Consider the following 16,594-nt stretch of genomic DNA (forward strand, 5'->3'; position numbering starts at 1 on the left):
AGTCATTTGTATTTTAATAATTATTTGTTAACATATTATTTCACGATATATTCCAGAAACTTCGCTTGAAATGTACTTACAGCATTTTGAACTATTTTGTATTATGTGTAACCAGTTTCATGTTGAGTGGTTATTTTTGAAAGGGGGGAGGAGTGTGGCGGAGAAATCCGTAATTGAAGTAAGTTTTAGGAGAACCTCGATAGATGGCGCCAGCAGCTAAGGAAGCACACCAAACTGATCAGGGGTTTGCCCCCTACGCAGACCCCTAGAGAGAGAGTCGAGGGTGTGAGCCAGGAGGTCTCGCGGTAGTGCGTCTTGTGTGTTGGTGACCGGCTGCTTTGATAACATGGAGTTCCAGCAGAATGATGCCGAAGCTATTCCTCCGTTGAGTTTTGTGTAAGTCCACACTCCCTCTCCTCCCAGAATCTGTGTACTGTATTTAGTGACAAAATAAATTGATTATTCGCCAGATTTAGCTTTAGCGTAACTGATAATTTACCTGTGATGGCAGGAGCTAACATCTACACAACGCAATCCTACGGATAGTCCTCCATCACACTCGTATCAATTTTAATGGTTTACTTCATCTCGGAAGATTTCTTTCTTTATTCATTTAAAGATATTTTTAACTATAAAGAAAGTTAGACTTGAATACTACAAAACTGAATTCGTCTGGGAAAATCGACTCAAAATGTAATGCTGAAATATTATCTGGGGCTGTGTGCTGGCATCTCTTAGACAAATCGATGCAAATTCCTTCCTTTTTGCGGATCCATTGATTCGCTTGCGTAATTAGCGAAAAGTATCCATTTGCACATGATGTGTCTTCAGGTAGCGATACCAGTGAATAGTTCCTGAGCTAAACTAAAGCAAGACAAGACAAATGTGAAGAAAAGATACTTTCATACTAAATACAAAAAAGCACACAAGTTACATTTATTTAAATAAATTACACAATGACATATTAAATAGCCTCTTCAAATCATTTTTTGTTTCACTGCATTTATGATACACTATAGGAACGGAACAAATGGCGATTCAATTGATTACTAGAGATACAAACACAGTAAGCTATTCAATAATTTTATATTCAATGCAATACCTTTTGTAGGAACTAGGACTCAGGATTTCAAAAACCTGAAGTCCTGCCACATAGTTACTTAAGCAGTAAACATAACTTATGCCCATGCGCTTTCATCTACAAGAGATCCCAATAAAGTAATAAAAACCAAAAAATATTTTCACACAGACACAAAAACTTAATACTTTTTACAACTTGTAACAGAAAAAAAATCATGAAAATGACTTAGTAAGTTTAAATGCAATTTCGAAAAGAGAGAAAAAAAATCTATTTAAGATATATCAAAGTTAGAAACTTATACAAATTTAGTGTTGCTGGTGGTTATGTAATATATTGTTTGGTTTTAAAACTTCATGTTTGGTCATAGTTCATACGTACAAATAAGACACGAACGAGCTAAACTTCTTTTGGTAGGTAGTGTCTAAAAATTTAGTCTTGTTTTCAGCTCTTATTTTATCATAAGTGAGTTTCTTTCTTAAAAGGCAGTGCATTCGCTTTGAGAGATTCATCGTACTCAGAAATATGCTTATTTTTCAACTGCGCTGAGTGGTTATTCATCGAAATATTGATCGATTTTTTCACAGGACTATTTTTCACGGGAACTGCAGATATTATATTGTTACCTTTATAATTAGGGTTGGTAACAATTCCATTTCTGCGTATACGTGGTTCGTTTGGCCTTGGGATGGGATGACTGGAATCATTAGATCCTGTGTTAGTCGATATTCGACGAGGCAAATGGGACTGCTTACAATTATTAGTTGATTCGTGCACAACTGGTGGAATTACAATAGGTACATGGGTTGAGTAGGGTGCAAATGGTCCGGTACTAGAACCGCCCCCACCACCAGGACTTGTGACTTGAACTGGTGACAATCTTTGACCTTGGATATCACTCAATGGGCTTTGTGGTGGGCTTGGTATGGGGCTGTGTGGTTCGCTTAAAGGCGACAGCAGCCTACTTATACGATTCCTATTTCGCGTGCATTGCTGTAACTGCTGAGTAAAAGTCATGGTAGAGCCAACTGCTTTTCCATTAGTAACTGCAGAAGAATTATGGCAATTGGAGTTATTTTCTTGTACATTTTGCTGAGCTTGTTGGGATTGTGGATGACCTTTGGACGTAGACTTATTGGTAGAATTGGTTAAATTACTTGAAGACTTCGAAGATGACTGATTGGAAATAAAAGATCTTCTTTTATCTACTGTTGACTCGGGAGATTCTACTGGTGATGGAGCTACACCACCTGGTTGGCAAAGAATGGCACTGCAAGGTTTAGTCTCAGCTGTTGAAGCAGAAGTCAGAGATGTCGTGCTGATGCTACCAGAAAAGTTTTTCGCATTTCCTATTTCTTGAAGATGAGCTACATATTCTTCTAGCAGACGAATTACGTTACTGTGACCTCCTTTAGATGCAACACGGATTGGATTTCGCCCAAACTGGTCGGCGTGACTGGGATCTGCACCGTACTCTAAGAGCACCTTAACTACTTCCAAATGACCTTCTTGTGCTGCTATACATAAGGCAGTAGCTCCTTGGTTACAAACATGATCAACAATAGCACTTCTTTCTAAAAGAAGTCTGACAACAGAAACATGTCCTTGCCAAGCAGCAGACTGAAGAGCTGTTCGATAGTCGTTATCAACACTATTTACGTCGGCACCATGGTTAAGAAGAAGTTCAACCATATCTGTATGGCCTTGCCAAGCGGATACGTGAAGAGCTGTCCGTCCTTCAAGGTCACGTGCTTCTACATCAGCTCCACGTGCCAATAAGAATTCCGCCATTTCTGTTCGGTTTTCAAGCGCTAGCAGATACAAAGTTGATCGTCCATCAGCGTCTTTATAGTTGATATCTGCTCCAAAACTTATCAAAAGCTGAGCCTAGAGGAGAAATAAATAAAACAGTAAGTACAATTCCATTTACTGTCATTAAACATTTTAATGGAGAAAATACAAATAATGTTTTTCAAGGTTATACCTGAAAACAATACATTTATGAGTTATGACTTTTTTGGCCACTAAATGGCGCCTGTGATGCAGGGAGTGTTATTGCTGCTAATTTGATAAGTGTTTTTTTACTACAATTTTTCATTATTACTGTCTAGTTTTAGGTTTTTTTACTTCACTTTATCATGTAATTTAGTTTTATTGTGTTTTGGGGGCTCATCTTTGCTGTTATTGTATTCTTGAAGCGTTTTTGCATTTTTTGGAGCTAAGCCTAACATGTGGTGATCTCCTGGTTTTTGATCTTGTGTGCTTTATTGGGTGTAGCAACTCTGTTTATTTACTGCTGTGTTTAGTATTTATTCTGTGTTTTTTTGCATTTTTATCTTTCTGTTTTGCCTTTTGGAACATATTCACTGAGTAGAAATGGGTGTTATATGCATTATGAAAGAGGTAAAGAGTGGGAAGGGGGACAGGTGGATCTCTTGTGATTTATGTCATATGTTCTGCCTGTATAAGGGGGAAAATGAGTCTGTTTTTGAGAAGGATTATATTTGCACTAAATGTGCTGAACTCTCAGACTTAAGACTTAAGATGCTAGTTTTGGAAGCCCAGTTAGCATTAGGGTGTAGGCCAGTTGTAGAGGGTATAAATGTTTCAGAGATTCAGGGGGAAGTTTCAAATGAGGAGTTAGATTGGGAAACTAAGGGTGTAATTTTGGGGGACTCTATGGTGAGGGAGGTGGGTAACACAGTTGGGAGAGTAAAGCGTAAGGTGGCTAGGTGTTGTTTACCAGGGGCTCGGGTAAAAGACGTTAATATGGTTGCTGAAAAGAAGGGAGTATTGAATAAGGAGGACATGGTTACTTTGTGGGTGGGAACAAATGATGTAGGCCACAGTAAAAATGAGGAGTTTTCTAGGGAATGGGAATCCCTGTTGGATAAAGCAACCAGCTTTTCGACGAATGTCCAAGTGGTTGGTTTGCTTCCCAGGTATGGAGTGCATAGGAGCTGGCTAAATCAACGTGCGAGGTGTATGAACTTGCTACTGAAGTCAATTTGCGAAAAGCGCAGTATCAGGTTCATTGATGTATGGAGTCATTGTAAACGGGATTGGATTGCTAGGGATGGCCTGCATCTGAGCTCTACAGGGGTCAAAATGGTTAGTGGATTAATTTTAAGGGCTTCGGAGTCAAAAAACTAAGTTGGAATGGGGGGCATGGTTCAAGCATCAGGTATCGAGAGAATGAAATTTTTTTGGGTATTGCTAGAAATGGAAATAAAGTGACGAACAAGAGTAGTAATGTTAACAATTGTAATTTAGGAAATTTCAGGGTGTTAAATAAAAGCAACTTAGGCATGCTTAAAGTTTTCTATACCAATGCTCGCAGTATTAGGAACAAGATGGATGAATTGAAAAGCATAGTTATGGATGAGAAGTTGGATGTTATTGGAATTACAGAGACATGGGCTACCGAATCTGATGCAGAGTTATTACATATTGCTGGGTATAATTTGTTCAGACAGGATAGAGTAGGTAAAAGAGGTGGTGGGGTTTTATTTTATGTTAGAGACAATTTTATTTGCAATGAATTGGTCATAAATGATAAGCCCACTGATATTGATATGGTTTGGCTTGAGTTGATGAGCAGTAAGGGCAAAAAGCTACGCTTTGGAAACATTTATAGGCCACCTAATTCAAACCAGGGACAAGATGAACAGATGTACCGTATTATAAGTGACATGTCCAGTAAGGGATCCGTTATCATAATGGGGGATTTCAATTTTCCGGGTATTGACTGGAATAATTTTTATCCTGGTAATGGCAAAGAAGAGGAATTTTTAAAAGTAATTGGTGACTGTTTCTTAGATCAAGTTGTAACTCAGGGAACTCGAGAGGAGGCCATTTTGGATCTAGTTTTTTGTGACATAGGTAGTTTTGTTCAGGGGTTGAGTGTAGGGGAGCATATTGGAGATAGTGATCATAACAGCATTAGGTTCCGGGTTAAATTTGAAGTGTGCAAAGATGATAATTTTAGGTTTGTGCCCAATTTCAGAAACACCGATTCTGTTGCACTTAGGCACAGCTTGAAAGAGGTTTTTTCGTCAGGGTTGGAAAATAGCGACGTAGATCAGCAGTGGATGGAATTTAAGGATAAACTAGCTAAAACCGTTGGGGACTATGTTCCATTTAGGAGAAAAGGTGTTAGTACCAAAATTTGGCCCATGTGGTTCTCCAGGGAGACTAAAGAAGCTCTTAATTATAAGCAAGCCACTTTTCGTAAGTTTAAAGAAACTGGTCAGAGTGCGGAGAGGCTCCAGTATGGTAAGGCAAGGCGAAATTTTAAGTATTTGGTACGGATTCAGAAAAGGGAATTGGAGCAAAGGCTGGCAGATGACATTGATGGGAACCCTAAGAGGTTTTTTGCTTACGCTAATTCTGGGAAAGCTCGAAACAGTCAAATTGGGCCTTTGGTTGATGAGTATGGAAATTTAATCCAAAACGATAGGGATATTGCAAATGTTCTAAATAACTTTTTTTCCAGTGTGTTTAACGATAACTGTATCTCAACAGTTGACACTAACGAGACACAAGCTATTATACAGCTTGAGGATTTTGTATTTTCCAGGGAGGAGGTTTTATTTCATTTGAAAAAGATTAAAGCAACTAAAGCTCCGGGACCAGATAATATTTATCCAAAAATTTTAGTTGAATGTGCAGAGGAATTAGTGGATGTTATTTTGAATATTTTCAATGCTTCTTATAACTCGGGGACGGTGCCAGAGGACTGGAAGCTGGCTAACATAACGCCACTCTTCAAGAAGGGGTCTAAAGGTATTGCTGGGAATTACAGAACTGTAAGTTTGACTTCGGTGATTTGTAAGATTTTCGAAACTTTGATCAAAATTAAGATCATGAAGTTCTTAGAGACTAATAGTCTGTTGACTAGTTTGCAGTATGGTTTCAGGAAAGGTAAATCCTGTACTACTAATTTATTGCATTTCTACGACAAGGTTACCTCAGCTTTAGATGACAAAAAATGTGTGGATGTTGTTTATATTGATTTTCAAAAAGCTTTTGACAAGGTACCGCATGTTGCTCTTCTCAGCAAGTTAGCTGACATTGGAATAGGAGGAAAAACTTTACTTTGGGTTAGAAATTGGCTTACTGGTAGGAAGCAAAGAGTAGTTGTGAGAGGAAATCATTCTAATTGGAATGATGTTTTAAGTGGGGTTCCTCAGGGATCAGTTTTAGGGCCTCTTTTGTTTATTATATTTATGAATGACATCAATGAAAATATTTCTGGAAGCATGAATTGTTTTGCTGACGATGTAAAAGTAATGGGGATTGTCGAAAATGAAGAACAAGTAAAACAGCTGCAAGAGGATTTAGATCATATTACTAAGTGGGCAGATAAATGGGATATGGCAATTAATGTAGGGAAATGTCAAGTGCTACACTTAGGTCATGGAAATAAGCGTATGAGATATCGTTTACAGGGTTCAGTCATAAATCAGGCAGAAAATGTTATGGATCTGGGTGTCTTTATAAATCAGGACTTCAAGTTTAGTCAACAGTGCAGTATTGCTAGTAACAAAGCCAACAAAATGCTTGGGTTCATCAATAGATCTATTTCAAACAAATCTAAGAAAGTTCTTCTGCCTTTATATAGGAGTTTAGTAAGACCTCATTTGGAGTATGCTGTTCAGTTTTGGTCGCCTTATCTGAAGAAAGATATTTTTGTATTGGAAAGGGTTCAAAGAAGGGTAACTAAATTAGTAAGGGGACTCTCAGATTTAGATTATGATACCAGACTTAATAGGCTTAACATGTATAGCCTGGAGCAAAGGAGAGTCAGAGGGGACATGATTCAGTTATTTAAATTTATCAAAATGAAAGATGTAAATGGATTAAATTTTTGCGGGGAAAGCAGGACAAGGGGTCATTGTTTTAAGCTATTTAAATCTCAGGCTAACTTGGAAATCAGGAAAAACTACTACTTCAGCAGGGTCGTGGGCACTTGGAATAGCTTACCGGAAGAGGCGGTAATGAGCAAGGGAGTGGAGAGCTTTAAGAGGGCCATTGATCTTCATTGGGGACTAATTAATTGACTAGGACCAGCCTAGCTGGGCCCAGAGCCTGTTGCTGGTCGTCACATTTGTATTTGTATTTGTAATTCAATCAAAAGGAAAATTTTTATAAAATAGGCAAATAATTAAAAAAACTAAATTTAGTACCTAACCCTTCATTTCATTCTGTCGTAGATTTGCACTCGGCTTTTTAAACGTGAAAATAAACTAAACGTTCCACTGGATAAATTTGGACGAGTCAAAACAGCGACGCAAAATGCCGAAATGCTAAGAATTTTGATAGGAGTGGATTAATCCTTGGCCTAAGCAAAGAGCAAAACTGTTTCAGTTTTATATGAGTTGAATTCAGGTCAATGAATCAAAGTTCTTATAAATTTACACTATATATTTTATGCAAAACATTTTATTTGAAATAAAAATATTTTCCCAGGAAAGCAGTACCGGGAAGCGTTCTGGCACTAATCGACTCCTGATATTTATAACACAATATCGGTAAATAAAATTAAAAAAAACCTTTTTGAATGAATGAAGAAATATTTAAATGCAGCAGATAAAGTGTTATTGAAAAAAGAAGCAATAATATTTATAGGATTTTGGGTAAAACATACGGAAAAATATTTTCAAATCATTATGGTTAAAAATGTGAAGCAATTATTATGCGTAAAAAAATTCAAGTACCCGATAAATTTCTTTTTCAGGAAATGTGAAATTAATATGGTGTACATTGAATGTTTCAAACCAAATTCAATACTTCGCGAAAAATTGAATCTTTTAACCTATTTGGCGTAGAGGACATTTTCTCTCAAATGATTACAATTTAGCTTAACATTAAGTTACGTTTAAATTATCGCATTAAACTTATCTCTGATCAGCGCAACCAGTGCAATGTTAATTGATGCGGAGCTTACGAAGCATTTGTTTTTAAAGAAAAATAACCCTAAATAGATTATCAGGGGCATCAAACTCTTCAAAAAGAAACTTTTCACCGAAAAAGGTAATCCGTTAAAGAAAAGATTAAAGAAAAAACGTAAAAGTGAAATAAAATGTATCGCAGTTCATATTCTCAAAATTGCTTCATCTTGCTCTGCTAAATTATAGTGTAGGAAAATGAGTTTATTCTCTCTGTACTAAATTCTTAATTAAAATGTAAGACATACATTGAACTTTCAAAACAAAATTTAATACTTTCAATTAAATTTTTAAACCTATTCAGTATCAAGGACATTTTTCTGTCTAAGAAATTAGTAAAGAATATATAATTTAACATAGCATTAAGTTACGTTTGAATCATCGCACTAAACTTAGCTCTAATTAACACAACCAGTGTAAAGGTAATTAATTGAACCTTTTTTTCTCTGTTGAAAAAAGAGCCCTAAATAGATATCAGGTGAGTCATAAACTATTCAAAAAGTAACTTTTCACACACAAACACACAAAAAGTTAATCCCGTTAAAGAAATGATTACAGAAAAAACAGAATGAAATTAAACGCATCGCTGTCATGCATCAAATTCTCAAAATTGCTTCATCCTGCTCTGCTAAAAAATAGTGTAGGAAAATGCGTTTATTCTCTCAGTACTCAATAAAAAGTAAGACGTACATTGAATTTTCAAAACAAAATTCTGTACTTTAAATTGAATTTTTAAACCTATTCAGTATAGAGGACATTTTTTTTTTGCCTAAGAAATTAGTAAACGATATACAATTTAACACAGCATTAAGTTACGTTTAAATCATCGCACTAAACTTATCTCTAATTAAAGCAACCAGTGTAAAGGTAATTAATTGAACCTTTTTTCTCTGTTGAAAAAAAAAAAGAACTCTAAATAGATATCAGGTGAGTCATAAACTATTCAAAAAGAAACTTTTCACACACACAAAAAAGGTAATCCCGTTAAAGAAAAGATTACAGAGAATACATACAAAGTGAAATCAAACGTGTCGCAGTCATACATCATAGTCTCAAAACTGCTTCAATCTTGCGTTGCTAAAAAATAGTGTTGCAAAATGCGTTTATTATCTTTGTACTTAATAAAAAAGGGGAAGAAAAATAAAGAACGCGAAAAAAGAATTACGCTCGAAAGAGCTCCATAAATTAAAAGTGACATTTTTGTACCCGTGAATCCTTTCTATGCCTAGGAATAAAGAACTAGATTTAGAAAAAGTTGTATACCCTCATTTTTCATGAATAATATTCAAGTGTCCCTTCACATGTAACGGAATAGAAAAAAAAAAAAGTGTAAGAAGTAGTTTATGACGAAGACATTTTCACCTCTTTCCAAGTGTTCTTCATAAATGATAAGAGGAAGTTATGGCGCTAAATCAAAAAGAACTTCTGCACTTCATTTTAAAATAGCTTTCCATTTTAAAGAGTGAAGTTCTGGAACGGTTTCGAAGCGATAATAATCCAGAAAGTATGTAATTAATTTTTTGAAAGCTAGTGGAATATTTACGAAAATTTAGCGGCATTTTTATGGTTTTAAGGCATTAGTTTAAAACTGGTATTTGAGAAACATAAATCTAATGTAATTTATTATCTTGTTAGTAAAAAGTAAAATAAAAATCTATTCCAAAGTAAGATAAAGAGAAGGGAAATATTTTTGTATTCAGGACAGTAAAAATGAGCTAGAAAAGTGAAATGTTTACCAACATTTTTGGGATGATGAGCTAAAAATTTATCATAGCCTCTTGAAAGAGATAAAACTTTGCACTGCAACTTTAAAGATCTCATTATTGTTCTGCAATTAAGAAACAAATATCAAAAACGCGATTCCACTTTTTACTTCCTTTTACAAAAAAGGAAGTGTTGTATTCGCGAAAAAATTTTCGCTAAAAAATCGGCCTTAATTTCTATTTTGCTCACCCCCGAATGAATATTGTTTTTTTTTTCGACTCGACCACACGTGGATATATGCCTAGGAACGTACATACACCCGAAATTCCATTTTAACGATCCCCGAGTTAATTACAACGAGTTTTCTCGTGAAGTCTGTATGTACGTATGTATGGCGTATGTGTGTATGTATCTCGCATAACTCGAAAACGGTACGTCCTAGAAAGTTTAACTTTGGTACGTAGACTCCTAGTGGGGTCTAGTTGTGCACCTTCCCTTTTGGTTGCATTCTGATTTTCCTAACGGGATCTTTTGCCCCTTTTTGGGGGGAAATCATTGTTAATTTCGATGTAAACTCAAGTGGTGTTATAATTTGGCGGACACTTGGCGATATATTGCCAGTCTTTGGTCGCCAAGTTTTGTCGCCAATTTGGTGACAAATTTCGCGACTTTTTTTTTAAAATCTGTTTTCGATTTGGCCACTGTTGGTGATATTTAGAGGGTAAACTATTGAATCACATTAAAATTGCTAATAATGGGAAAATGACATTGAATTGGAGTAAAATGAAGTCATGTGATGCACACATCAGCTCGTTTACAACATATTTAACCTCCTCCCCTTCTTTGTCAACATATGTCACACTTCACCTTATCCTTATCACATGTCACACGGTATGGCATAAACGAGTAACGCTTCTGACGTCATCAACAATGAAACTCGTGCCAATTCATGATTATTTGGTAATGTTTAATATGCAGGGAAAGGCATTATTGTGATAAGGCTGAACTTTAACCGGTAATTTAACTGTTTTACTGGTAAGACAGTGTCATTCCAGGGAAATGAAGAAACGAAAAAGTGGTCAACAATGAACGCTATCTAATGGAGTTTCAGGTTAATCCACTAGAGTTAGGGTTAAAATTTCATTTATCAAAATATAACCAAACAGGCAATTGCTTCGTTCAAATGTGGAAGCAATTTTCACCCGTCATAACTTGACGATGATTTTCTAGTGTTATTATAAAAAACCTTTTTATTTCAACCAAAATGTGTAATGTCACACTTTTTCTTACCCCCTCCCCCTTCAAAGTGAGACATTATTTAAGGACGACCCTTATTCCTTATTCGGGTGGTTCGGAAAAAATCTATTTTATAGCATTAGAAGCATTTTCATATCAATGTAGCGAAATAAAAAGTAACATGTCGTAATTGATTTCTTACTATCGAATTAAACTTGATTGTTGTCATCTTTTGTGAATGAACGAATTAAAAAAAATCGCGTTTTTCAAGAACTTTATTTGTTTGTACTTTTCGTAAATTCCTAATTTGAGACAAAGTTACAGTTTCTCGTTTTATTTCTCCTTGGAATATCAGTAATAAGTTCACGAAAAAACTTGAGTGAAAAGCAAGTGAAAAAATTATGAGTGAAACAACGTTCAACGATGTTAGTATGCGCTTTATTGCATTATTTTGCTTTGCATGTTATCACAAAGGATTTTTGACTATGATTGATGGTATTGTTTAATCTGTTCAATTTGCCGCCGTCAATTGAATTTAAATTCCCTCTAGCCCTCATTTCACACAAGAAAGAAGGGATGAATTAACTGATTAAATTTTTGAAACTATATTTTTATGAAGTGACCCTGACTTCCGAATTTTTCATGATGATAGTGTTTTAAATTTGAGCTGAATGTGTTATTTCTATTACAAGGTGAAATGTAAATTTTCTTCTTTGTTAAGCTAGTTGGAGTTCCTTTTCTGCTGTTGTTCGTAGACTTCGCTCAATTGAGTTAGACTTAAACAGCTGCTGTCGGGGCTTAGTTTTTGACGAAAAAAGTGCAGGAGCTCTATAGTCGTCATATCTCATTTTCATACGTAAATAGTCTGAATTCCCGTCAAATATGTAAAAATTCGTCTAAGTTTGAAAAAAAAAAAAAAAAAATGCAGGAGCTAAGCTCCTGCAAGCTTCCATGGAAATAAAAATCTGACTGCTGTTCCAACTTCTGTTAAAGCTTGACCCCGGAAATATGGCGGGTGAACTGAAAACGGAACACTTCATTTTCTAATAGGTAGACTTGGCGAGAACGCACAAGCAGTCAAGTCTCGCTTTCTCGTCGATCCCACCTATTACAAAATGAAGTGGGCCGTTGCCGCTTAGAGTTTTCGGCCCACCTCTCCGTGGTCAAGCTTTACACCGTCACACTTCTTAGGGGAAGAGAATAAAAATAAGAAATAAAAATCCTAGCCTAAAATCTGAACGATGGCCACGTTTAACACTCAAACATAGGTTGTCCCAAGTTTGGAGCGTGAATACATTATGAAAAATATAATGAATTAAACTAAGTCAGTTAAGCAGAAATGTATATGCACATGTAATGCACAATTACATGGGCAATAAGTGTGAGGGTCATCCAGTTGAATGCGGACTAAAAGGAAACATCTTAGGGATGACATATTTTGTTGTGAATTGTGAAAAAATTTAACTTGCCTGTAACAATATTTGTTTTTTTTTTTTTTTTTTTTTTGAGCAATCACGATTGCTTATTGCTTTTATTTGACTGTCTTTGGCGTTGTGGTTCCTTTTTCAGCTTGGACCAGGGCTGCAGCACCACCGTCCACCGGCGGCGGCGCGGCTGGTCCTGAGCACTGTCCCCCGAAATCTACTTTGGCTGGGCGGTGGCGTCCATGTCCCACACACACGAACGCCTACACACACACACACACACACACGAACGCCTACACACACACACACACACACACGAACGCCTACACACACACACACACACACGAACGCCTACACACACACACACACGAACGCCTACACACACACACACGAACGCCTACACACACACACGAACGCCTACACACACACACGAACGCCTACACACACACACGAACACCTACACGCACGTACACAACACCCACTCACACACATGCATACATACACTTACGCACCCACGCACCCACACACATGCGCCTACACAAACACACACGCTCGTGATTGCGAAAAACATAATTTGAATTCAAGATGCCAAAAATTCAAATTTTTTTTTTTTTTTTTTGTTTTTTTTTCTGGTGTAATTCTAACTGATGCACTAACACTCAAAACTATCCTAAGTTAGGGGTTTGTCCCAAATGTGGCCACTGAAGTGAACTTTAAAATTACTCCTGTTTTTATTTGGATTGAAATCAATAAGGATCCAAGTAAATAAATTAACTACGGTACAGCCCCTCCCCCTTTTTTACATTTAGACACGTGAACAACTAGCAACCAATAAGCAGTTAGCAGTGACTTATTTAATCTGTTTGCCATAATACCTATACTTTATTCATTGATAATAGTAAGTACTGTGAACAATTCTTAAACTTGATTAGGCAAACAAATTGCATTATAATATGAATAATGATATATTTGCAAACATTTTTAACGATCAACTCCGAGAGACAGGGGGTGCCTACAGGGGGGGGGGAGTTATGGCGCAAGTTGTGGCATCAAAATTTGGGGATTGGAGGGGGTTAAAAATGTTTGTTTATTTTTTCTAAATTTAATTTAATTTAACTTTGTTTTATTTCATTCTGTTTATTTTTATTTCATTTAGTTATTTAGTTTGTGTATAAGTGTGTCAGCACAAATTTTCTTATAAAATAATAACAACAATAATAATTAAAAATAAATAAATAAAATTTTTTAAGAAATATTTAAAAAAAAGAGAGGTAAAATATAAAAAAAGGGAAAGAGGGTTAATAAAAATGGGGGGAGGCGGGGATTAGCGTTATTGAACTAGGGGGGGGGGGGAGGGACACACCTGCCGAGAGAGATGTGTTCAAATTCTTATCAAGCGCAATTGTGGCTGTAGTTAATTTTCTCTTTGTAGTGGTAAACATAATTTGTCAATAATAGATGAGATTTTCTCCGATAAAATTGTAGACTGAACAACATTAAGAAAAATCATTACTTCCTTTTTTATCTTACACGATGAATGTATGTTCCGTTATTTGAAAAACGCACCATAATAGTTTGCGCAAAGCACTGTTCTTGGAAAGCACTAACAAGTTTTAAAACAAAAGTTGTAATCTGCAGAATAACTATGGTAATAAATGCAAGAAACAGCTTCGATCATCAGCGTAAATGATGCAAGAACGTCTGAGCGTGAAACGAAATTTTAGCTGGCACGAAATCCTAATATAACTGAAATTCGGATGGTTTTATTACATTTCTATTCGTATAATCTCTAAAATAACTGGATCAGTCAAAGAATGGAAAAAACATTAACTGGAATTATCTGCAGTCATTGTAGAATTTAATGAACTCCTTCCGCTTGTAAAGCCTTTTGGATGATGATGGATTTTGAAAATTTCTTTTTAATGGCATGTATTGAGTGTTTACTGATGTGGTGATCCAAAATTTAAATATATTTACAATATTTTTAGTAAAACATTTTGGAAAACTCCAGTATCATAGCACAACTTCCTTTTTAGTCCCAATTTCAAAGCAAAATAAAAAGTAATAGGGCCATTCCATGGAAAACGGTCATTTTGTACCGCCCGTGATGTCTCATATATTTAATTAAAAATAATACTGTAAAATATTAAAGAACACATTTTTTCTGCCAAAGAAATTACAAACTTATGTGTGATTCCTTAAGCAAAAAATTTCGTCATTGCGCTTTAAAATTATTAATTTTTAATGAAATATATGAACCGTCACGTGCGGGACAAAAGGTTGACTTTTTCGTGGAATGTCCGGGAATTTAATAACAAATTCGATATGTTTTCTTCATAAATGTACTTTTAGTTCGAGTAATTTATTATGTACTATACTATAGTATTGCACTGTTAACTAGAATTAGATCATGAACTTCATTTCTTTGTTTCGAACTTGCTTGTTGAAAACATTTGCATGCTTTAGTCAACAGCTCATTTTTAATATGAAAGGGCTTTCCTTCGCTTCTTGTAGCTCTCCATTCCTCTTAATGTTTGTTCTTATATCCATATACAACATTCAGGGAGAAATTACAGTCACAAATTGCAGACATAATAAACTGTGGTAACACTAATAAGTATTCATTTCATAGCCTCGACTTAAAACAATTGTTGACATGATTTTATTTTTTCTAACCTAAATCGGTGTACGCAATTTGGTATTTTTACTGACACCAAAAATACCAAATTGCATTTTTACGATGCCAGTTTCAAATGAACTTATATCCTATTTTGCAATTTCCTCCCACAAAACTTTAGGAGAAACTTTTCTGAGGTCAACGAAGAAAGAAAAAAAAAAGGGAGGGTTGGGGAGACTCAACTCAGTTTTTGTGCATTTGCAAGCTTGATCTCTCGTCTGACGACAAGAAAATCTAACCAAGTGCCTCTTCGCTCCAGAATTCCCACCCACTGTCCATTTTCCGGGAGATCCCTGTTCATCGCTTTCGCGATCTATAAAGGTATCTGGGATGAAAAGGTTTCCACAGGGAGAAAATTGGGGGAGGCAATGTCCGGCGCCCCAGGTGATAAAAGATGAATGGTGGGGGAAGTCGGCACCACTGACAAGGAATGATAAAGTACTGCTAGGGATGAGAATTTTTTGAGTACGGCACCACTTGCATGATTTTTGAGAACAAAAGAGGGTTCATATCGCTGGCATGCGAGAAAATTCTCGACAGGTCATTAGATAAAAAATAAATATCTTATAAGTTAAAATATAGAGCAATGCTACCAATGAAAAACTTAATAATATTCCCTGTTTCAAAGCAGGAATATTTCAATTAAGGTTTATCACAAAAAATATTACATCTAAAGTTATAAATGTTAGAGCAAACGGTCCTCCATGGTATATAATCTAAGCATGATTTCTGAAAAACTCCCTTTTAAATCAGTTTTTAAAAAAAATCTGTATCAGGAAATCTCTATGGATGCATATGATTTAGATCATTGGTTGCCACTAAATATATACCTTAAAAATGATGAGAAACTTAATGATTGCGAGATATCATCGTTTACTTATAGGAACCGTTTGCTTATAGGAACAAAGTTAATGAGATGTTTTTATCAAACAGTTCGGAGTTGGTCTGCGTTTCACGGTCTGTCTCTAAGAAGCAGTAGGTGCTTAACCCTTTCTCGTGAACCTTAAGAGTTATCGAGAAAAATACTGAAATAATAAGCAAATTTTCTTAAAAGATTTATCTTATAGTTGACACTTACAAGTGACAAGCCTATGTATCATATATAGGCATAGGCGGTTCGTATAGGGGGGGGGGGCAACTTCTCCCTCATTTCCAAAAGTAAAAGCGTCCTGCCCCCTCCCTTTTAAGAGTTAAAAATAAAGATTGGTTAAGAATGGTTTTCTGCGGGGTAGATTGATTTGTTTTACGAAAATTCATCTTAAAGTTAGTTTATGGTGGCTATCCATCCTGATTTTTGAGGCCACGTTTTTAGAGGTCATTGAATCAGTAATGTTAAAATCCAATAATATAGCCCCATTTTCTCCCCCCCCCCAAAAAAAACTAGCTTCAGGGACACCGCCCTACCCCTATGCACATGTTTTAACCCCCTCCCTCCATTTTTATGGTGCATCCTACGTATATACACTGGTGTGCAAAAATTAAGGACGAGACGGTTTTTTCAATATAACTTTGTACAAAAGCTTTC

The 16,594-nt window shown here is 35.9% G+C and overlaps 1 protein-coding gene across 1 annotated transcript in view; it reads right to left on the minus strand.

The window, feature by feature from the left end:
• Positions 1 to 927: 927 nt before the first annotated feature.
• The window catches only part of LOC129231744 (ankyrin repeat domain-containing protein 50-like), a 115,628-nt gene continuing 99,961 nt past the window's right edge, over positions 928 to 16,594 (minus strand). Inside the window, exon 5 of the mRNA XM_054866104.1 lies at positions 928 to 2,965. Coding sequence (XP_054722079.1) covers positions 1,538 to 2,965 — 1,428 coding nt within the window. The 3' untranslated portion in view covers positions 928 to 1,537. The remainder of the gene's footprint in view (positions 2,966 to 16,594) is intronic.

This window comes from Uloborus diversus, chromosome 10 (genome assembly GCF_026930045.1).
Source record: "Uloborus diversus isolate 005 chromosome 10, Udiv.v.3.1, whole genome shotgun sequence".
Lineage (NCBI taxonomy): Eukaryota > Metazoa > Arthropoda > Arachnida > Araneae > Uloboridae > Uloborus > Uloborus diversus.